The sequence below is a fragment of the Rhea americana genome, unplaced genomic scaffold (genome assembly GCF_003343005.1).
Source record: "Rhea americana isolate MKP2758 unplaced genomic scaffold, rheAme1 scaffold_9, whole genome shotgun sequence".
In the NCBI taxonomy this organism is placed as follows: Eukaryota; Metazoa; Chordata; class Aves; order Rheiformes; family Rheidae; genus Rhea; species Rhea americana.
The window spans coordinates 623,637-643,617 of record NW_028187088.1 but is presented as its reverse complement, the minus strand read 5'-3'; the positions used below and the strand labels follow the sequence as shown (position 1 = coordinate 643,617).

The following is a 19,981-nucleotide window of genomic DNA, read 5'->3' as shown; positions in this document are numbered from 1 at the left end:
TTTTTTTACTTGAACTAAGAGCATTGAATTAGCATAACCCCTAGCATAGAGAGTTTGATATACTCAGACTTTTCTTTTCTGCTGAAACTTCAAGCAGATTAAGAAAGGAACAGGGAAAATGTGGAGGAGGGACCAACCTTTCAAAAACAGAGGCCTCTAAGTCCAAATGATAAATGGTTGCTGCTAAGTTATCAGGGTACTGCAATATTAAATAACTGCTGGAAYAGCTGGTGTGCTTGAATGCGTTTCTGATTTTATAACTCTACATCAGTTGAATTTGAAGTAAAACAGTGCTGTGTACACACCCTCTGCAGGGCCAGCAAAGCAGAACAAGCTTGGGAATCCCATACAATGGACGGAAATTTATCCTTGTTATCACATAGGATAAAAATCAAGCAAGTTATGCAAGTTTCTGAGCAGGTGTTTAGGGAGGCCAACACAGACAATTATTCATAAATAGCCACTCTCTTTTTCAAGAGATTTATACATTAGTTTTTCTTTTATACAGTTTACTTGGGATTGTGAGCTGGGTTTCTTCATGAAACACCTTAATGCAGCTTTAGAGAAGGAAACTTAATTCCTTCTCAGGGCCTCCCTGGTGGGAAGCTGTTGGAAGCAAGTTGAGTCCCTATTTCCTACTAATCATGAACAAAATATTTCCTCTTTCTCGATTTTTAATCCAAAGTTTGGATACCAAAGTTTGTGCATTGCAGGAGACTTTTGAGGTCATAAAGTATGGATCCAAAAATCTTTCAGAATTTTGGATCTTCCCTYCTATTAATATCTCCTGGTCTTATAAGACAAGTAAAATAGAAGCATTCACTACATATTTCCAGAGAGTTCTTTTATATATATATACTTCTTAAGGTATAAGCGCATTTGTCTGTTTTCTGAAATAAACTGTTACAATCTCCAATGTGATTTTTTTTCAAAATCTCAACACTTCTATCCTGACTATATGAAAGTTGATACCATTGAATTAAATGCCATAATAGCAACTTCACATTTTCCTTAAATTAACTGCAAGTAACTAGAGACTGCATGCTGGGTAGAGAACTGTCAGAGAGCGTACCATTTTGAAGTTCCTRCTTCAAGTCCAGCTTGAGCTGAAASTGACTGCCTGCTAGCTACTGGTGCTCCTTGRTATTTGAGAATCTGTAAGTATGCTGCAAAGTTGTATGTGGTTTCTCTGTAGTTATTATTCCATGTATCCTTTTGGATAAAAGAGTTTTTTTTCTGCAGCAGCAAAGCAAGAGATTCAGTCTCCTAAGTGGTCTCTTCCAGTCCTATATCCCCAAATTTTTATTTTATGAGGTATTAATCTCATGGAAAACAATTCTGTCTAAAGGGTAGCAGTATTTGCAAAGAGCAGAAGGCTTAAAGGAACTTCATTGTTTAATTGCACTTCAATCCTAGATAAAGACACTGCTGTCCTGTCCGAGATGTGCTTGCATGGCAAGATGGGGAAGCTTGCCCCCTCCTGAACCATTTCTCTTTTATGCAAGCAGTGGATTTCACATGTCCAGATCTGTTAGCTGGCAGTACCTTCCCAAAGCACTGAAACTGTATTAAAAAAAAAAAAAAAAGGCAAACAACAAAATGCTGGAGATTCCTCCTAAGAGCTCTCTCAGATCTCCTAGAGGGATTTCATGTTCAGTCATTATTGTGGATTATTGTTAGTTGCAATGATCTCTAATCTTGGGGTTTAGTAGTAACTGAACCCAGATTTTGGAAAACCTTGCTTAGTTTGTTTATTAATATTCATAATCCGCATACACAAAAAGGTCAGTGTGTTACGTACCTGAGATCCGTCTGGCAGCAGCTTCGTTTCAGTCCGTTGAACAGAATGAATTTAAATATGCTTATKCCTATCCCTCTTGTTTGTTACAGTATTACCTTACAGACATATTCGTGGTCCATAGAGAGATTTGTGTGATGTTTAGCAAGTCTCAGTGGAACATACAATGTCATTCTGATAGTTTTTCCACATGCAAAGTTTAGTTTTCACCAGTTTGACTAATATGCTTTTGTAATAGATCTTTGCATGAACACTAAGCAATTTAGGAATTATATGGTGTTCAGTAAATCTGCCAGTAAAGTTTGTGTGGTTTATTAATATATTACAACATATGCATCTTCAAGCCTATAACATTTGGTCAAAATTTTTGATGTAGAAAATATTGTCGTCCTTTCCAGAACTCATACACAGACATTTTCATTCTAACCCACAGTTCTTCTGTTTTTTTACACAAAAATGAGTTTTAAAATATTGCTGGAATATTAGATGCATTTCAAACTTTGTGTATTGATTTCAGTCAGTAACTACAACTAGAAAGGCCCAGCGGAAAAGAGGGGTGTAATAGAAAATTTCTGTTGTTATGAGTTATTGCATATGAGACTTCTTAGACAACAGTGCATTCAGTTTTAAAGAAGGTCATGGTGGTGGGGACCTTTTATTTTCCAAAATGGTCTGTTTTCATTAAGAAGTGCAGTACCTATTTTTTTTTCTGTAAAAACAATTATTTTCCAGAGAAAACAGCACTTATTTCTAAAGAACAGAAAGAAGAATGTCAGTTGTCTCCCTAGAGTGGCAGTCTGGGAGGCAGGCTGAAAGGTCCTCTCTCTCAGCAGGAGCAGCTCCTGTCTCATTTCTRTTATATGGGTTATCTTGCACTCTTTGGTTTCCCTTCCCCTGGCAGGCATGGTAGCCTGGGCGCAGCAGGACCCTGGCAGCTGATGAGCAGGAGCGGAGGAYCCCCAGAGCCCCTCAGCTTGAACTAACCCACTCCCCACCTTCCCCCTATAGAGAATACGCTGTTGCTGGCTGATTGACATAAAGGTTTTTTTGGAGCCAGTTGCCTTCAAGCCATCATTTCTCCCTRCTTGACAGCTCTGTAGGAAGAACAAAAGGCCCAACAGACCAAAGATGATTTGTAAACACTAAAAAAGGGAACAAGGAGCATTTGCCACCCGCCCTGTGTCTGACAGTGTGAAAAYGAAAGCCCTGTTACCTGCAGCTGACGCAAGGAGAGAACTATCATTTAAAGTGTCAGCTGCTTCCTTATACAAACATGCAGAAAAACAATATTAAGGGATGAATTTGGCTTCTGGTTAACTCCTGAGGTTTCACTGGATCCTTAGGAAAATAGTRGGACTCTGTCATTTTCATGAGAATGCAAAAACACAACATTCTTTGCAAATTCAAAAATGCTTATTTAAAAAGCCTTTTTATTGTAATCTATTTTCCGAATGCTTTCAGTGTTTTTGACATCTTTAGCGTTAAATTAGAGGCTGAACACTACATTTTTTCTTGTTTTCCTGGTAAGGACTTGGTTGCCGATTAAAGTCTTTGGCAGCGAGCAAGCAAAAATTAATGCATTAACAACCTRACAATGAAATCAAAATGAATTAGAACAGCATTATCTAAAATAAATTATATTTTGTTACTACTGTGTAATGTACTTTAAACTGATGACAATGATTTATTTCTGCTTAGATGAATGATGAAACTAATCAGTGAATTGCTGGATAGATGCTTTGTTAAATTAATCCCATATTCAATTGGGAGTCTTTAATCTATTGCTTTGTGTACTTACTTGTCATTGAATTCATAGTGGGATGTGGAGGTTCTTCTCTCATTTACATAAATATGAACAAGAACATCTTAATTGATTGTAAGTGGAGTTTCATAGTTTTGAGCTATGGAAAATWAGACAAAAATGGGGCCGTTCTGTCTCAGTTTTGTTTGAAGAGATAACTTTTTTAAAAAGATGTTACTTTTTTTTTTACTTTCAAGGGGAAGTCATCCAGCTCATTCCTGACATGTAGAGTTTTTTTAGTTAATGGTAAGTTTTAATGACTATTTAAAAAATGGGTGTGGGTTGGCCTCTTATTTTTGCATTTTTTCGATTAAGCTAGATAAACTCGTGCTGTGCTATTTTTTCTAGTCCACCCACAAGACTCTGACTGTTCAGTAAAATTTTATCAATGAAGAGAATAACAAATGTGTTAATGAAATGACAGTGAAAATAACCACACAGCTTCAGAAAGCTAATATTAATAGAAATACTTCTGTTACAGCTTTAGATTCCAAAGCAAGCATTTGTCAGGCCATTTTCTAATTTGAAGGAGAAAAGCAACTGAGCTTTTTGTGATCATTTAGCATAAATGGCACTTGGGTCCCTGCTATATGATATTAACCAAGAATTGAAAATTTGCTTAGCAGTTGCATTCTGGAAGATAAAGAGGGGAAGTGTTAGAAGGTTTTTATAAGTCATGTGAAACATTCTTTGTCATTAATGTGAGCCTACAAGAAAACTTTGGCAAGAAAACTTAGTATATAGTATTCTCTCTAAACAGCACCATCATTTAAAAAACATTTTTTTTGATTGAAAATGATCTACTGCTGAAGTTACAAGTAATGCCTGAGATTATTTTACAAAAAAGTAAAAACTGTTTAACTTTAAATTCCCAAGCAGGTTGTATTGTTTTTCTAACTCTTCAACTCCAATATTGTGTTCAAAAAATCCAAACAGATCACCATATAGTGAAGATGGCAGAAGATCACTTGACACAAGTTAAAAAAMCAGATCATTAATGTTGTCCATCTTYAATGTTTTCCACCTTTAGAAAGAAGATGGCAAAGTTCAGCTTTGGACAATTAATTTAATATTAAATTTAACCTGAGGTGCACAGACTGACATGCATATATCTTTGTTGCTGCTAACTGGGTGCTCTGCATATCCTGAGGGATGTGCAGAGCCCTTGGTAGTGGAAATGGCAAAAGGGAGAAGTGGCCAGAAAGCTACACAGAGCCATATCCACTCCATGGTGCTCCGGCAGTACGAGCAGCAAGAGGGTGTGGGGAAACGTGCCGAAAACCTGGTAGCAGTGTGGAAAGAGAGCGACAAGCTGGGTAGTCCTACTGCCTAGTAGAGCTGGAACTTCCTCCTGGTTAGTTATATTGCAATTTTGCTTAAGCTATCTGCATCTCCTATTAAGGATAGCCCAAAGGATGGAATGAGCTTGAATGCTTGTGGGAAGTAGCAGAGTAAAAGGTAAAGCCTTGAGTGAGTCTGAGCGCCGTTGTCCATGCTGTGCATCCCATGAGCATCCTTCAGCTTTGGAGGGGAGATCAGGATGCCGCCTGCACCAGCATCCGGCAGTGATGGGGTCTGCTGCTCCTAAGTAGGTTTCAGGATGGTGATGTCCTGACAGTTTCAAAGCCCAGTAGCCTGTTTCTCGGAAGGCAGAAAATAGCCTTGCCTTTTGCAGAAAGACAAACGAACCATGTGTTTCGTGCTTGCTTACGAGCAACACTTGAGTTTCAGACTTGCTTGATTTGTGTGTGACCGGATGGTTTGATTGCACAAACAGGCTCAAAGCAGAGTTCCTGGAAGGCCCTGGCAGACCTTCCTTTGGCTCTCCCAAATCACCCTATCAGCCCTGACRTTGTCCTTCTGTCTCTTGGGCTACTCTTGGGCAGGAGTTTCAAAGCTTCATGTGCTTTTGGAAATAAAAGTATTTGTATGTAAATAAAAATTAATGTTATCTTTAAGCACAACAGGAGATAGCCCTCCCCTGAAGCACAGCAATTCATTTCAAGTAATGTCTAATGTTTTCTGCAGCCTACAGAATTTTTAATTATTTAGTAACTCCTAAATGTATATTTTGGGGGGGGGCCAAAGCCATTCAACATGTACCAAAGCTGGGAGTTACATGACAGAATGTCCAGTTCTTAAATGTAAGAATTAATGGGTGCCGCCTTTGTCTGTGGTTTGTTACAGTCTTGTCTTGTCTCTGAGATACCTTGAATAAAAAAGGCACAGTTATTTATAAAATTTATTTCCCTTCTACATTTCCTCGCATTTTTTTCTCTTGCGGAGCCTGTGGGCTCTCATTTGGTCAGGGTCACCTCTGAAATGAGATGTCCTTTGAATTTCAAGATATGGTTCTAGTTCAATAAATGTGTAAATTAAAAAATGTTCTTGAGAAGGCAGATGCAGAACAAGGATGCCGTTGCTTCACTGTGCTATCATTGGATTCCTAGCAGTAGCTGGGCCTCAGGAAACTAAAACTGATTTTTCTGCCTTAGCTTATGTTAGTCCAGGATTAAGATATACCAAATTGTTTAATTCATTTCATAAGAAAGCGGGTTGTGGCTTTATACCAGCAAAATAGAACCCAGATGCTGAGGAAATAAATAAAAACAAAACCCAGGTAAGTGTAAGGAAGAAAAGAAATCTGACAGTATGACAAAGAAGTCTTAACAAGTACAAAGTTCATACAGTAATGCTGGGTCTATTTTCTGGACTATGTACACTGTTGTAAGGTCTGGTGAATACATTGTGTAATGTTAGATGTTGCTCTGTACATGTCTTGCAATATTTAAGTGAGGATAAGTGTTGCCACCTTTCTAACTTGTCCTCCAGGAGAGAATAATTGCTTTGTGATGCTGCAGCCTGTCTCTGTGGCATTTGCATTCTCATAGGCTGATGCAATAACTTCTGTCTCTATTGCAAAGTCAGGTCTTGGCAGGTTTGATAAATAAAAAAAAAAATCCCTGCAAAAATTTTGCATGAGCAGAATATTAACTCTGGTATTGTAGACACATTCTGTGCTCATAACAATATCACATTGCTTTGAATTCTCGTGCCTTTTCGCTTTCTTATTTTTATTTTTTTTATTAACATACTGGACCACACTGATGTTTGAGACTACCGTGTACTTTTTAAATGACTGTCCTAACCCTTCTATAGGTGAACAACTCAGAGGCTGACAGGAAAATGTCCCACATGTAGTTTTGAGATCCTCTGGAATGAAGAAGGCTATACAAATCTAATATGTTACTGTATTTGATGCAGTATTGACCTCCGATGGCATGGCAATTTGACCTTGCACCTTGATGCACTGCTAAATTGCTGCAAGGGCTCCTATACAGTTAAAATGATCATATTTTAATTTATGCTATGTCTGGASAGCTGCTGTCAAACTCTGAATGTCTTTGCCTAAGGCTTCAGAGTGACCAGTCCCAGCGACAGAACCATGAGGAGAGCCAGGGTGACTCCTGACTCCCAGTAACCTACTGCGATCATATTGTTCCTTGTGTCTGCCTGCTCGCCTGCCTGCCTTCCCTGGAGCTGTCTTCTGTATATGAGCTCAAGAAGGTGACTTTCATGGGTTTTTTCCTTCTAGCCTTTTTTATTTTTTTCCCATGTGTTCTTGCAACTTCAATAGAAGGTACATTCTTACTGCACGTCTTGGTCAGTGAGTGCATCAGGACTTTATAACTTTGCAGTTTTGCAGTTTTGCTTCTACAGAAATATTGCTATATTTCCATTACTTATTTGTTGCATTCTGATTTTAGGAGTGRGGATAAGAACAGTCCTGTTTCTGTATATCAGCTTATTTCTATACTTTTTTTTTTTCTAGCTCCTATTTCTCCCTTTTCTTTCCTCATGTTGAGCCCTGCCAGCCTCCTAGGTTCTCCAGGAGCGACTGTTACAAAGATGGTATGTGTTCTCCTCTGTAAAAACCGCCCTTGTTTTCTGTTGCTAGGCTACACCCTTGCAGCTGCCATTGAAGAAATGCTCCGTGGTGGGAAACGGTGGGATTCTGAAAAAGAGTGGCTGTGGCAAACAAATAGATCGAGCAGATTTTGTCATGCGGTAAGACAGAATCCTCAATGACACACTGTCCCTTCCCCCCTGCGAAGTCTCTCGCTTTTCATAGCTATTCAGTTGTGATTAATTGATTATAATTTCCCTTGCTTCTCTTTTCTTTTTTCTTTTTTTTCCTTTTATGGCCTTTGCAGGATGCTTTACACAAGTGATATGGGTGAAAGTGTGAGGAAAGACATTACGGACAATAGGGACAGTTTTGACTGGCTTCTGCAAATGTGTGCATTGTGGGCAAATCTGCAGATGGATGCATTACAGATGTGCCAGACTGTCCAATGTCACGGAAAGGGAATTGAAAGCCGCTTTTTTTTTTTTTTTTTTTCATTACACAGTATTAGACAGGGTCTCATCCTGTGGTGTACTCTGTCCTCTAGAACTGCAAATACCATCATCTGACACCCGTTAAACTCAGGATGAGGAAGTACTGATTTATAGGCCAAGACTCAAGAAGTAAGTTGGAACAGGCTAAAATATTTCCACATTTTTCTTCCTTCAAGATAATTTCTGATTGACCGAGAAAAGGCTAAACCCTTTTCCTTAATACTGTTTTCTTTGAATTCCTCACATTCCCTTTCATCCTTGTCATTCTGAAGTTACTAGAATCTGTCAAGCAGGATGTTGAACCAGATAGTGCTTTCTTGACTGAATTTGGCACTTGCTGGATCTGCATTCTTTAAGAAAGACAGAAAATGAATTCCTTTGTGTTCAACATGAACAAGAAAGGTGGGGAAGAAGACTGGAAGAATGCTTCCCAAAAGATGAGAAATGGAGTTTCTTAGGGCTTTGAAATGGATGCCTAATTAACAACCAAGTTAGAGAGTCCCCTTATTAGATTTTGATAGCTTATTGTAAGACCATACAAATTTACTCAAAACCAAGCAGCTTTACCATGGTTTCTGGTTTGCATCTTGAAGACCAAAAATGTCCTCAGACTTAAAGCAAAGAAATACAGCAAACTGAAGACAAAGGAAACATATACTTAAAACATGCACTGAAAAGAAGATATAAGGCACAGGAGGGACTCAGTGAGCTGATTGCCATTACTGTGAAACTCCTTAGGTGTTCTGGAGACTAAGTATAAGAAACTGCAGGGTATATGATGGTAATGTTATCTAGATGCAGTGGAAAATTGAAATACTGTAGGAGCAATCAGTTAGAAAAACAATAGAAACTTTTTTTTAAGGCAGCTCTTGTAGCTTGATCAGAAAAATCATTTTCCTCTCCAGGGAGGGTAAAGCAGCCATCATCTGTACAGAACTTTTTTYGAATTGGAAAGAAGCGATAGAGAAAATCCTGCAAAATCTCAATAGTTGTCTGCAGGCTGTATTGTATTAATCATATGCAGTCGTATTTATGGAAAATGTTTCAGTTCTTTTGAGTAGAAGCTAATATACCGATGGGAGAAAATATTTTTATGGCATATGGAAGATAGGATTTAGTAGATCTTTCCTAAATCTGATTTCTATAATCTGAGAGCTGAGAGTGAAAAAGCACAATAATGACTTGCGTAATGTCTTTCATTTGCTCTTAAGAAATATGTGATATCTTTTAAGTATTTCTGCAATGTAAAATACCATGCCAGCTTTTGCCATTGCTCTTTTCTTCTGTTCACATTGTTTCTGGTTTCACTGAAGTATATTTCCATAAACTCTGTCATAAGAGTGCAGCCATCTTCTCTGATATATTGTAATCGCTAAGGTTAATTAATGAGTTTAAACTTACCCAGTTCTGRGCATCTTCTCCAAACACAGTTGTACCAACATACAGATTGAAAGAGCAGCAATTTTCAGCCCTTAAGGCACAGCACACTACATATACAATGAAAAAGGTTTTTGACCACATGGTCTATATATTTAGTTAGTGTGGTTATAACAGGCTGTTCTCTTGACACCGGCTCCTTTTTCAGGTTTGTAATCCTCAGTTTTAAGTAAAATTTTTGATTTGCCCTTCCTGCAAATATTTACTTTAAGAGAGAAATGTTGGGAACTAAACCCAAGGAGGCATTCTTGTCTGTATTTTGACAGAAGAATGTGAAACAAAGGAATCCCATTTTCTTAGCATTAGATTGTGAAGAAATATTTCTATACCTTATAATTCTCCCCTTTTCCCAATGGCCAGATCTCCCGCAGAGAGGGTTTTTCTCCACTGTAAAACAGTGTGGGGAGAGAGGGAGAAGTCTCTGACCTGTTGGATATTGAATTTGTTCCAAAACTGGAAGCAGCCTGTCATTATGTTTGAATTGACTAGCGGCAAGTCTTGGTAGCTCACTGTCCTAATGTGGCTAGCCTGTTTTGAAGAAGCCAAGCTGTTATATTTTAGTGCTGCGCCGTGCTATGTAGACGTACCAGCCCAGGCAAAGCTGGGGTTGTTAAATACAGTCCTGCTTTGGGGGGTGTCTAGAGAAACATGTGGCACAGGTGCCACAAAGGAATAAAAATGAACGTTGGAAAAAGCACATTAAAGGTTAAAATTAGTCCTTTTTACTTCCCACCAAGGCAGATTAAACCGTTTGTTTACCATGCATGCATAATATATTCTAAAAGGGGTAATTAAATAACATCTACCAAATGAGCATGTCATTGCCCAGCCAAATTGCCTGTTTTCTCTATATGTGTCGGACATGGACTTTTCTCTCTGGACTAAACCCAGAAGAGCTGTTGCTGCCTTGTAAAGGTTGAAGTTCCCCCCTCAGTTCRCTCTTGCAGTTGTTGCTACCTGTTGAGCTGAAAAGTCTCAGATGTAAGAAAGGTGCCCGTGGATTGCTGGGTTCATTGATTAATTCCCCCCACACCCCAAAGTTTAGGACTGAGTAAGGAGATACCTAAGACTGTTCGGTTCCACTTTTCCCATTCCATTCATGTAAAAAATGCTGGCTTTGAACATTGTCCTGGTACTTCCTTCTTTCCCACACATTCACATGCTTGCTTCTCAGTACCAGGAGCCAAGAGTAAGACAATTAAAAATACACATTTCTTAGAATGACTCTATTGCTTCTTGTTGTTTTTTTCACCTGCATAACACTCAGCACTCAGCTAACCAGATTAAGAAAATTATCTGAAAGGCCAAGAGGTTCCTTGACCAGCTGATTTCCCTGCTGGATACTTGTGGCATTTCTTAATATTTCATGCAGAACAAGCTGGGAATTAAATTTACTGATGAAATGAATTAGATCAGCTTAAATAATGCATGTGGGACTAGTTTGTGAAAGAAATTTCATTATTCAGATGTTCAAATGGTGAAAACTAGGGAGAGATCTTAGTCCTTCACATTGCTTTTAAGTAAACATCAATCAAAAATGGCTTCTTAAAAGCTTGCCCTGTGAGTTTGAGTTTATTCAAAACGGAGACCATAAAATTATGTACTGGTGAAGGCCATCTATTCCATATTTCTGCTCTAAGGCAAGATTACCTATATATATATATATATATATATATCTTGCTTCACAAATATTTGTTTGACCTGCCATTGAAAACTGCTGCTGAGAACAATTCAACAACCTTTCCAAATAGTATTAATCTGATTAATTTGTATCCTACCCAGCACATATGCGGGGAACAACTAATCACTCTTTTCTGCTTTTTGTTTTTTGTTTTTTAATTTTAATGAAAAGTTTTCTCAGTTCTTAAGACTTTCATCACTCTTTCTGCGAATTAAACCTTCCATATGCTTCTAGTCTTTTTTCAGTGACTGTATTTTCTGAAACCTCTTATTTTGATTCCTATTGTCTGGCTTCATTTTAAGTTGTCTAGCTCCTCTTAAATTGTGGTAGGCCGAACTAGAAGCTGTTCCCCAACTGAGATCTCARTGCTTTTATGCATGCCTTAACAAACATAGTCAAGCAAAGGAGAAAGCTTTCATTCTCAGTGAATGTGTGTGTTCATCTATGTTCCATATACAAAGCACTTTGCTGTCCTTCTCTTGGCATTTTCTTAGCGTTTGGATGTGAATTTAAGAATATGGTTTTGATAGCTGATATTTGACTGTATGCAAAGTCATGCAAATTTTTCTTCCTTAGGGAATGTGGCATGTTCTGCATTAATAAAAATTGCAGGGAGTACATTGTGTGCACAGTAGTGCCCTCTCCAGGCAATGCCATTGCACAAAACYGTGGTTCGGAGAGCTGCAGTCCGGCCCTTGAAAAGCTCACTCTGCTTTGCTGCACTCTGCCGCCGTAAGCGCACGGAGCCAGTCACTCAACAATTTAGTGAAAATACTGCCACAGGCAGCAACTGCTAGGCAAGTAATGGCTCTCCGTGTTAGCAGACTGATTTTCACGGCGCAGCGGAAGCATATGGCAGCCGACGCCAGAACAGGAGCCCTGGAGAATGCCGTCGAAACTGAACTGGAGCTCGCTTTCCCACTCCTGACTAGTGTAGGAAATGGGCCTCGTGCCGTTCGAATAAAAATGCGTCGTTGCTAAACTCAAGGGTTTCATTACTGACCCTGGAAGACGTGCGCCGGAGAACCGATTTAGAGAGCCGGCCAGCCTCCGAACGCTGGCTGCCCGCAAGGGGAGCGCTAAAGAGGGTTYAGTGGAGAAGCTGGTGCGAAAAATGAGGTGGGTTTGCACAGGAGTGAGACCCGCAACAGAGCAACCTGTGTCGCCCTGGTAACAGGAGGAGATGCACTGAATACGAAATAACCGTGCTCTGCGCCGCTGCCTGCCCTTTCTAAACACTGCGGCCTCACAGCCGGTGGGTTGCGTGCAGTCGTCTGCATAGTTTCAAGCAAGCAGGGGCTGTTTGGCTCTGCGCTTGGATTGCGCCTTCTGCTGCGCGCGTGCTCTCGGCGGGAGCAGAGCAAGCCAGGCGCTTGCACCTGCGTGTGCCCCTCGCCTGTCCTTATGGCATGCTCTGATTCTCTGGGCTGCCTTTTTTGGAAGTGTGCTGCGGAAAAACAGTGAAATCACTGCATGCAAAGCTGGTTGGATAGTACTTTTTTTTTTTGATTTGACGTTTGTACTTAAAAATTGGAGGTGATGGTTGAGCCAAAAAAAYGTTTTCAGCAAAAAAGCGTTAAACAAATCTTTTTCATGGAAAAATTGTGAACATCTGCTTTTCTCTGAAAATCTTGGTTTCAGTGTTGCTTTTTAGGAATTAAAAATATTTTTCATATGTTTGATTTAAAAATTTGGTCAGATTTGAAATGAAAACAGTTGTTTCAACACTCATTTTTGGTGTAATTTCTATATAAAGAGTAGATTTCTCCTGACTTTAATTGCTGTAGCAATGCATGGGCTTGGATACTGTTTGAATGTATTTTGGAAATTATCTTCCACTCCTTGCTCCTTCTCCTGTRTATTTACTATGGAGCATTTAGGCATTTTCTTCCGAGTCCTGTCTCTCTACTTTCCAAAGTAGATCTGCTTAGTCCCTTTGTATTCTTAATGTTATCACCTTGCCCACCAGAACAAGACTGTGAGAGAAGCTGAAATATAGACATTTAAAGAGCCACTTACAATTTTTCTCTGTTTCTCGATAAATTGTGGCACACTGAAGATACTCCAYGATGTGATATTAAATATTCCAGTGGCTCATTGCTTACAAGAACATATCTAATGCTTATAATACTACAGGGTGATAACCTACTGGAGCYTGATACTAGTTTACAAGGTGAAAGAGGGTGAAAAACAGAACTTTAAAGGAATTTGAGAGAAGTTGTTGCTTTTTACAATAATACGCTCTTACTTCCACAGCTTGTYGGTCTAGCAGCCTGGCAGAAATGCCAAGTCTGTGGTTTCCTTTTTGCTTAATAGTTAGGTAGAATTATCTCTATAAAATGGTTTATCCATATATTTCTCCACAATCTGGTAAAAAAAAAAAAAAAAAAAAAGTCCGATTGTGCTTATAGATGTGGTGGTGCAGGGACCATCCATGGTTAGGTCCAGTGTTTACTACTTTTACATTCTCTGTCAGCTTGCTTGGCTTTTTATGAAAACTGCAAATTTTWAAAAAGCCTGAGATCGAAGGCTATCAGTCCTGAATGTCATTTAAAATCTTGAATGTCTTTCTGTCTACAGATGCAACCTTCCTCCTCTATCCAGTGAATACAGCAAGGATGTTGGATCCAAAACCCAGCTGGTGACTGCAAATCCCAGTATAATTCAGAAAAGGTAGAGAACATGCTGTTTCTTCTCTGAACAGGGGAAACAAAAAAGAAAATATTTACTCTGTACTATAGATACTAGTGCATTGTGTTCTGTTTTTTACAATGAACTATGTTCTGATCCAGGAAAAGATGAAATAAGCAATGGATTGCAGTTAGGTGAAATAAATGGAAATGAAACCTTTTATAGATCCTTTCACTGTAAGCAGAGAAACTAAGGAAACYTGTCTTTTTACAAGTTTTTCTTCTACCATTCTCCCACTGGTGCTTCCAGCTATCTCCTTGTATCTATACAGCCAGGCAGGCACCATCGTGTGCTCTGGCTAGTTGTGAGCTGGGCATATACTGATAGGTGGCCCAAATGCCTCTGCTGCTGGCCAGCTGGCTGCTGGTCCCACAGTGATTTRAGGTACTCTGTTATAATCCCCTTTCCTTTCCTGCAGATGCTGAATTGACTTTCTCTTTGCTCCACCACTGATAATTTCTGCGAAACTTACGGGCTCTTACTTTCTTGGTATTATGTGTTTGATATTGGCTTACGGGTTCAAAAGTTATTAGGAGAAGACTGATTGACAGGTTGTGATCATACAAGCCTTGCTTTCTTAGGAAACTGGGATAAAAATTTTTTGTTTGTTAGAGCTGGTTGAATTTTTCTAAATGTCAGTTGCTGATGAGAGAAGGGAAGAAACAAACAAACAAAAAATGTCAACGCCATCTCTCTGATTTTGCCTTGCTGAATTTTAATTGCTATGTTATTTGTTTATCACCTAGGATGTGGTAGGCTGTTCGCAGACAGAATAAAATCTGGTAGTAACCTGCCATGTTCACTGAAAAACATAGAAAAAAGGCATGAACTGAGAGAATGAACAGGAAATGATTAGGCATTAAAGAAGTGTAATGCAGGTGCTGAGAGGTGAAGGACTGTGAAAGGGCAGAAAAGCAAATGAATAACAYGAATAAAAGAAAGAGGAGAAAGGCACAAAATAGACATGGAAATGCATATTTCTTGATATTTAAATTTAGTTTAATGTTTTTCCTCTCTATCAGGAATTGAAGGGTTCTCCAGTTCTAGGGATGGTCTTTGACAGAATGGTAAAGAGAGGGAGAGCAAGAGGGAAATGGAGGAGTAATCAACTTCAAGAGCTGATTCCAAGCAGAGGGTGTCTGAATAGGAGAAGGCACAGACCGACGTGCTTGTGGCATAAGAGCAAAGCGAAACAGGCATCATTGGCAGGATGAAGGATCGGCAGAGGTAGTGCTATGAAAAAAAGGATCTGCTCAGAGCAGTGGGATTGAAGACAGGGAATTTGGAAATTTTGTGGAAGCTACAGAGCTAATGCAGATGTTTAAAAAGTGGGATGAAATGACCAGAACATCACATCAGGGAAAGAAGATTCATTTTGTTGTGGCATTTTGGATAAAATGAAGGGGAGTATTGGGGAATATGAAGCTTATAAAGGACATTACAGTTGTCAAGGCAGAGGTTTATTAAACTCATAGATCTTCACCTCCCTTTCCCCCCCCCCCTTTCAAAATTTCAAAGCCTGGAATAGAAGAGGGTAATTCCAAAGGAGTAATAACTCACTCCACTGTAAATGTTTTTGAACAAAAAAGGAAAAGGAAAAGAGGAAAGGGAAAAACATTTCAGTGACATAGATCATACAAGCCTTGCTTTCTTAGGAAACTGGGATAAATTTTTTTTTGTTTATTAGAGTTGGTTGAATTTTTTACTTTGGAGCTAAACTAGAGAGACTATGGAATTATTCAGCATGGAGGAAAAGATGAGAGTGAGCACGTGGTTGAAGAAGCAGGGGTAGAAAGTGAGAAGATACTTCGTGCAAGTTGGATCTCAAACAAAGGAGTAGGTGAAGAGAGAAATACAAAAAGAGCAATTGAGGAAGGGATGAAAGCGGGATAGGAAATGATCTKGTTGGCAAAATGAGTTTTCATGAGTGCGTGATCAACTATTAAACAAGAACTTTGATGAGAAAGTACTGTGAGGTGTATATGCATGTCTATTGATTAGATAAGGACCTATGTGGCCAATTATAGAGAGAGAGAACAAATTCCTGAAAATTAGCAGAAACCTCTTCTTAGGCTGGGAGCTTTTTCTTTTCTTTTTTTTTTTTGGCTATTTCAGCAAACATGAGTGAACATTATRGTATTTTATTTTATTGACCTTTTCTGTATGCTTTCAAAACTCATTATTTTACCCCCTGCAAGTTAAGCTGGAGTCAGACATGAACATACAAGAGAAGAAAGTGCAAGTCTGGAAGTTAAAATACTAAGAAAGACTGCTACTCTCTCAACAAATAATCAATTTCTATGAAAAGAAGCTTTTTAAAGAATTAAGATTGCTTGTAAGTCAGGCTTCCACAATATTCAAGGACTTTCAGATTGGTGACTGATACAGATCTATTTCTAAGCTGTAAGTTAACTAGCTTCACATAATGGTATTACTGATTATTATTCTTCCACTCTCGTCTTGTCCTTGCTCTAAGCAGGCTGATACTGATGAGGCTTGACATCTCAATTATCTCTCAAGTGTGTTATGGCAGATTTAGTGAATTGGTCCTGCAACACCATTCATCGTTCTAAAAGATTTATCCTTACCAGATAATTTACGATTAGGCATATTGGACGGGACAAAGATTTTATACCAGGGATGTGGAGGCAATTTTTTGTGATGTTCTAAAACTAGAGTGATTGCCTTTGGAAAACAAAATTGTTGCCAGTAACCATTGCACAGTGGCGTCTGAGCTACCATTGTTTCCCTCTAGATATTCCAGCTAGAGCCAAWTTGTAAATGTAACAGAAATATGACATGGGAGTCAAGATTTTAGTATTTACTGTGTCTGGGAATACATTGACTTTAATGATACCTTTTGAATATTGCCTTTTGCAAACCTTTTGGCAGCAGCTAATAATAAAAGAATTAAAGACCAAGTTCTTAAAAGTTTCTGCTCATTTTTCAGCAGGAGATATGACTGTGCAGATAGAGCAGTTTTCACTTGTAAAAATATTATGCTTTGTTCTCAGATGGGTTTGAAAAGTGATGAAGAATTTCCAAATAGGGAAAACCTTGCTTCGTATAATACAGGAGTACTGGCAGTAGAAGCAGTATGATAGAAATTTCCCTGGCAGAGGGACTCGTGATGAATGCCCCAATTTCTTTTTTTGGTCCAAAATATTTCACAAGAATTTCCCTTCAATTAATATTGGAACTGACAGTCTTTCTGCCTGTGTAAAACTTCTTTTGCCACTTTACAGCCTAAACTTACTCYCTTGTTCAGCCTTGCTTTAAGGATGTAATTTGGATTGAAATGTTGCATAAAACTACTGTGGGGGTACCACAGCCCCCACCCCATCACTTTAATCAAACTGAGGACTGCAAACAGGTTGGCATTCTTGGTGTTTCAAGTTCATTCCCTACCATCCTAGATGACTTACTCTTTTCTGTAGGATTAGTTGACTCGTCTGTGTCTGTTTTGTGGGCATTAAATAAATTTGTTTTCTATATAGCTCTTTTTTTTTTGCCTCCAAATACTAGCAACCAAGACATTGTATCTAGAGATTATTCAGTATTTGTTCTGAGTCTTACATTTTTTYCATGAAAAACTGCTATAGGTCACCRCTAGCTACTGTGTAGTAGCTAGAACTGTGATRTGAATAYGGCCATTCTTAGGCTCTACRAAAAATTCAGCAAGGGGTGTTGGGTAATATCATTTATGACAATTGTTTCTGTATTCTGAGCCTACTACTGTGGAAAGTGACTTGTCTATGGATCACACATGGACACAAAAATGCTTAAGTAAATAGTAATGATCTTTGTCCAAATCTTTTGGCATTGGTAGAAGCAATACAAAGAATTACTATTCTGTGTGATATGTGGATATTAYGTGATTCTGAAGTCACTTACTCTGCGTGACTTAAAAGGAGCAAACTCTAGCAAATGTATTTTAAATGGTTTCTTACCATCTTCAGCAATTTTTGCAAGTATAACATAATATTGCCCTTTTACCTTCTGTCTAAACTTTTAACTGCATCTGCAAACAAATGCCAAGGAGGTTAATAATCTTCCTTTGTAGTTGTCATATCTGCTTACTCTGTCTAACCTATACAGGCATTTATCATCGTTAATATGGATATTGTAGTCCAAATGGATGGTTTCTATTGAATAGGTTTCAGATCTATTGATGTTTGTTGGTGAGTATTTTATCCATAAGCTGTTTGTGTTTCTGTGGCCTGTGTAGGAATAATCTCATTAGCAAGTGGCATGATGAATATGGTAGCATTTTTTAGTTACTATAATTCAGCATTATTAAAACTAGCAGAAGCTCCTGAAGTATGTAACATGCACTTACTGATACTATCTTTGAGATGTAATCCAATAATCAGTTAATTGTGTGAATCTTTTCAACTTTTCTCCTTTCAGGGTGCTGTGTTTTGTAAGTGATAGTGCCTGAAAGAACGCACCTTGCACCTTAATGAGAGCAGACTTCAGTGCAGCTGCTTGGTGGGCTGCTGCTGTCATCAGCTTGAGGAGCAGAGCGGATTGTGAACTGGGACTCAGTTACTGTCCTTGCAAGCCTCACTACATGATGAATAATGAGATCTCCTACCCCTGGAGAAACTTCTCCCTACTTCTACTCTGGCCCAAAGGAAGAGCTCAGACTCCCCTAGTGCCTGAGCCCTCCTTGCTGGAAAGTGGACTAGTCCATGGTAGGAGAATAGCATGGACTAGTGCTGCTCTTCTAGCATGAGAGGAGAGCCCTGGTGCTGAGCGGTGAGCTAGGTGACCTTCGCCACCTCGAGCTCTCCTCTGTGGCAGATGAAGTGCTGTAATTTGGAAAGGCAGGCTCCCAGAGCCTGCCTCGCTGGACTTGGAGGCTGAGCTGTGCCATCCCTGTTCAGTATCCCCTCACGTCAGCAAGCTAGTTCACTGGGATGAGAACTGGGTCATTTCTGTGTGCTTTTAGGGCCTTGGAGGTTACCATAGTTAGATTCATTATGAAAATTTTGGTGCAGTGCCTGCATGGCTACTGTCAGACGCTTGGTAATGGTGCAAGGGATCCATTTGTCTGCTATTGCAGCATTTCTACTACAGTGCATCTTGTTGCTATGAATAAAGAAATAACTGAAGGATTAGTTGAAGTGGTATCAATCACTTTTGGAAATGTGGATGTTTTTATTTAAGTCTTTAGAGTGGAGTGAGTCAACAGTTGTATAGGAGTGCTGATGGAAATAGTCAGTCTGAAACGTGCTAAGAACTGGATTTAGGATCAGCTATTGCACTCTGCAGATGGACTTTGATCACTGAATCAGAATAATTTTTTTGCAGTAAATTAATTCACTTTTTTGATCTCTGTAAGGTTTGAAGATGTTTTTAATGCATCTAGTTTCTTTCACTGAAGCGGAATGAAGGAATGATACTAAAGAGTAACAAATGCAGTAATTCTGCCCCTTAACCTTTGAAATGTCTGTTAAATATCACTGTCGTTTATTAGGTTCCCAAGGAATTTAGGTGGGATTAAATTTGCTTCCTAGTTCTCCCTGCATCTTATTGCATGCTAATAATCTTTTCTGGATCCAGTCTTGAAGACAACTTTGAGTCCAATTGGCTTAAGCCATTAGGAATAAAAAGACAGAATTGAGGCAATTATTTAATTTGATAAAAGTTTTCTTAGTCTTTAGTTAAACAAATGGACAATACTAAACCCTGTTGCTGGCACTCGTGGAAATAGTATATCATAATTTCTCTTGATTATGTCTCCATGTAAAAATGATATATTACTTTCGTGGGTAGCTGCATTTTAATTTGGTCATTGAAAAAGATCAGAAAAGAAAGAAAAAAAAACAGTAGAAGGAATGTAAGGAAAACCCCTTTTGGTTATCTTATCCTTTCTTTAGGAGTTAGGGGAAGAGAGGGTCTTTCCCTGTGAAGTCACGTATCTGCTATCCTTTAAGCAATTCACATATAGGATTTTCTTTCATTCCTAGTATCCACTTTTGAATATACCTCTGATTGTTTATTTGAGAAGCACTCAAAAATGATAAGAATGTTTTCATTCACTTTACAGAACTGCCAGTTATATGTTRTTCTACAAGAGTCTGTGAACATCTCTGCCAAATGTAATGGAGTAAAATTTCTGGGAAGCAGCTTTTTTAATGGCAAGCCATAGATTACAACAAACCTG

At 38.8% G+C, this 19,981-nt stretch overlaps 1 protein-coding gene across 1 annotated transcript in view; it reads left to right on the top strand.

Annotated features, from left to right (window-relative positions):
- The window catches only part of ST8SIA1 (ST8 alpha-N-acetyl-neuraminide alpha-2,8-sialyltransferase 1), a 136,820-nt gene that overhangs the window by 59,925 nt on the left and 56,914 nt on the right, over positions 1-19,981 (top strand). The window contains exons 3-4 of the mRNA XM_085323988.1: positions 7,558-7,667; positions 13,699-13,791. Coding sequence (XP_085180114.1) covers positions 7,558-7,667; positions 13,699-13,791 — 203 coding nt within the window. The remainder of the gene's footprint in view (positions 1-7,557; positions 7,668-13,698; positions 13,792-19,981) is intronic.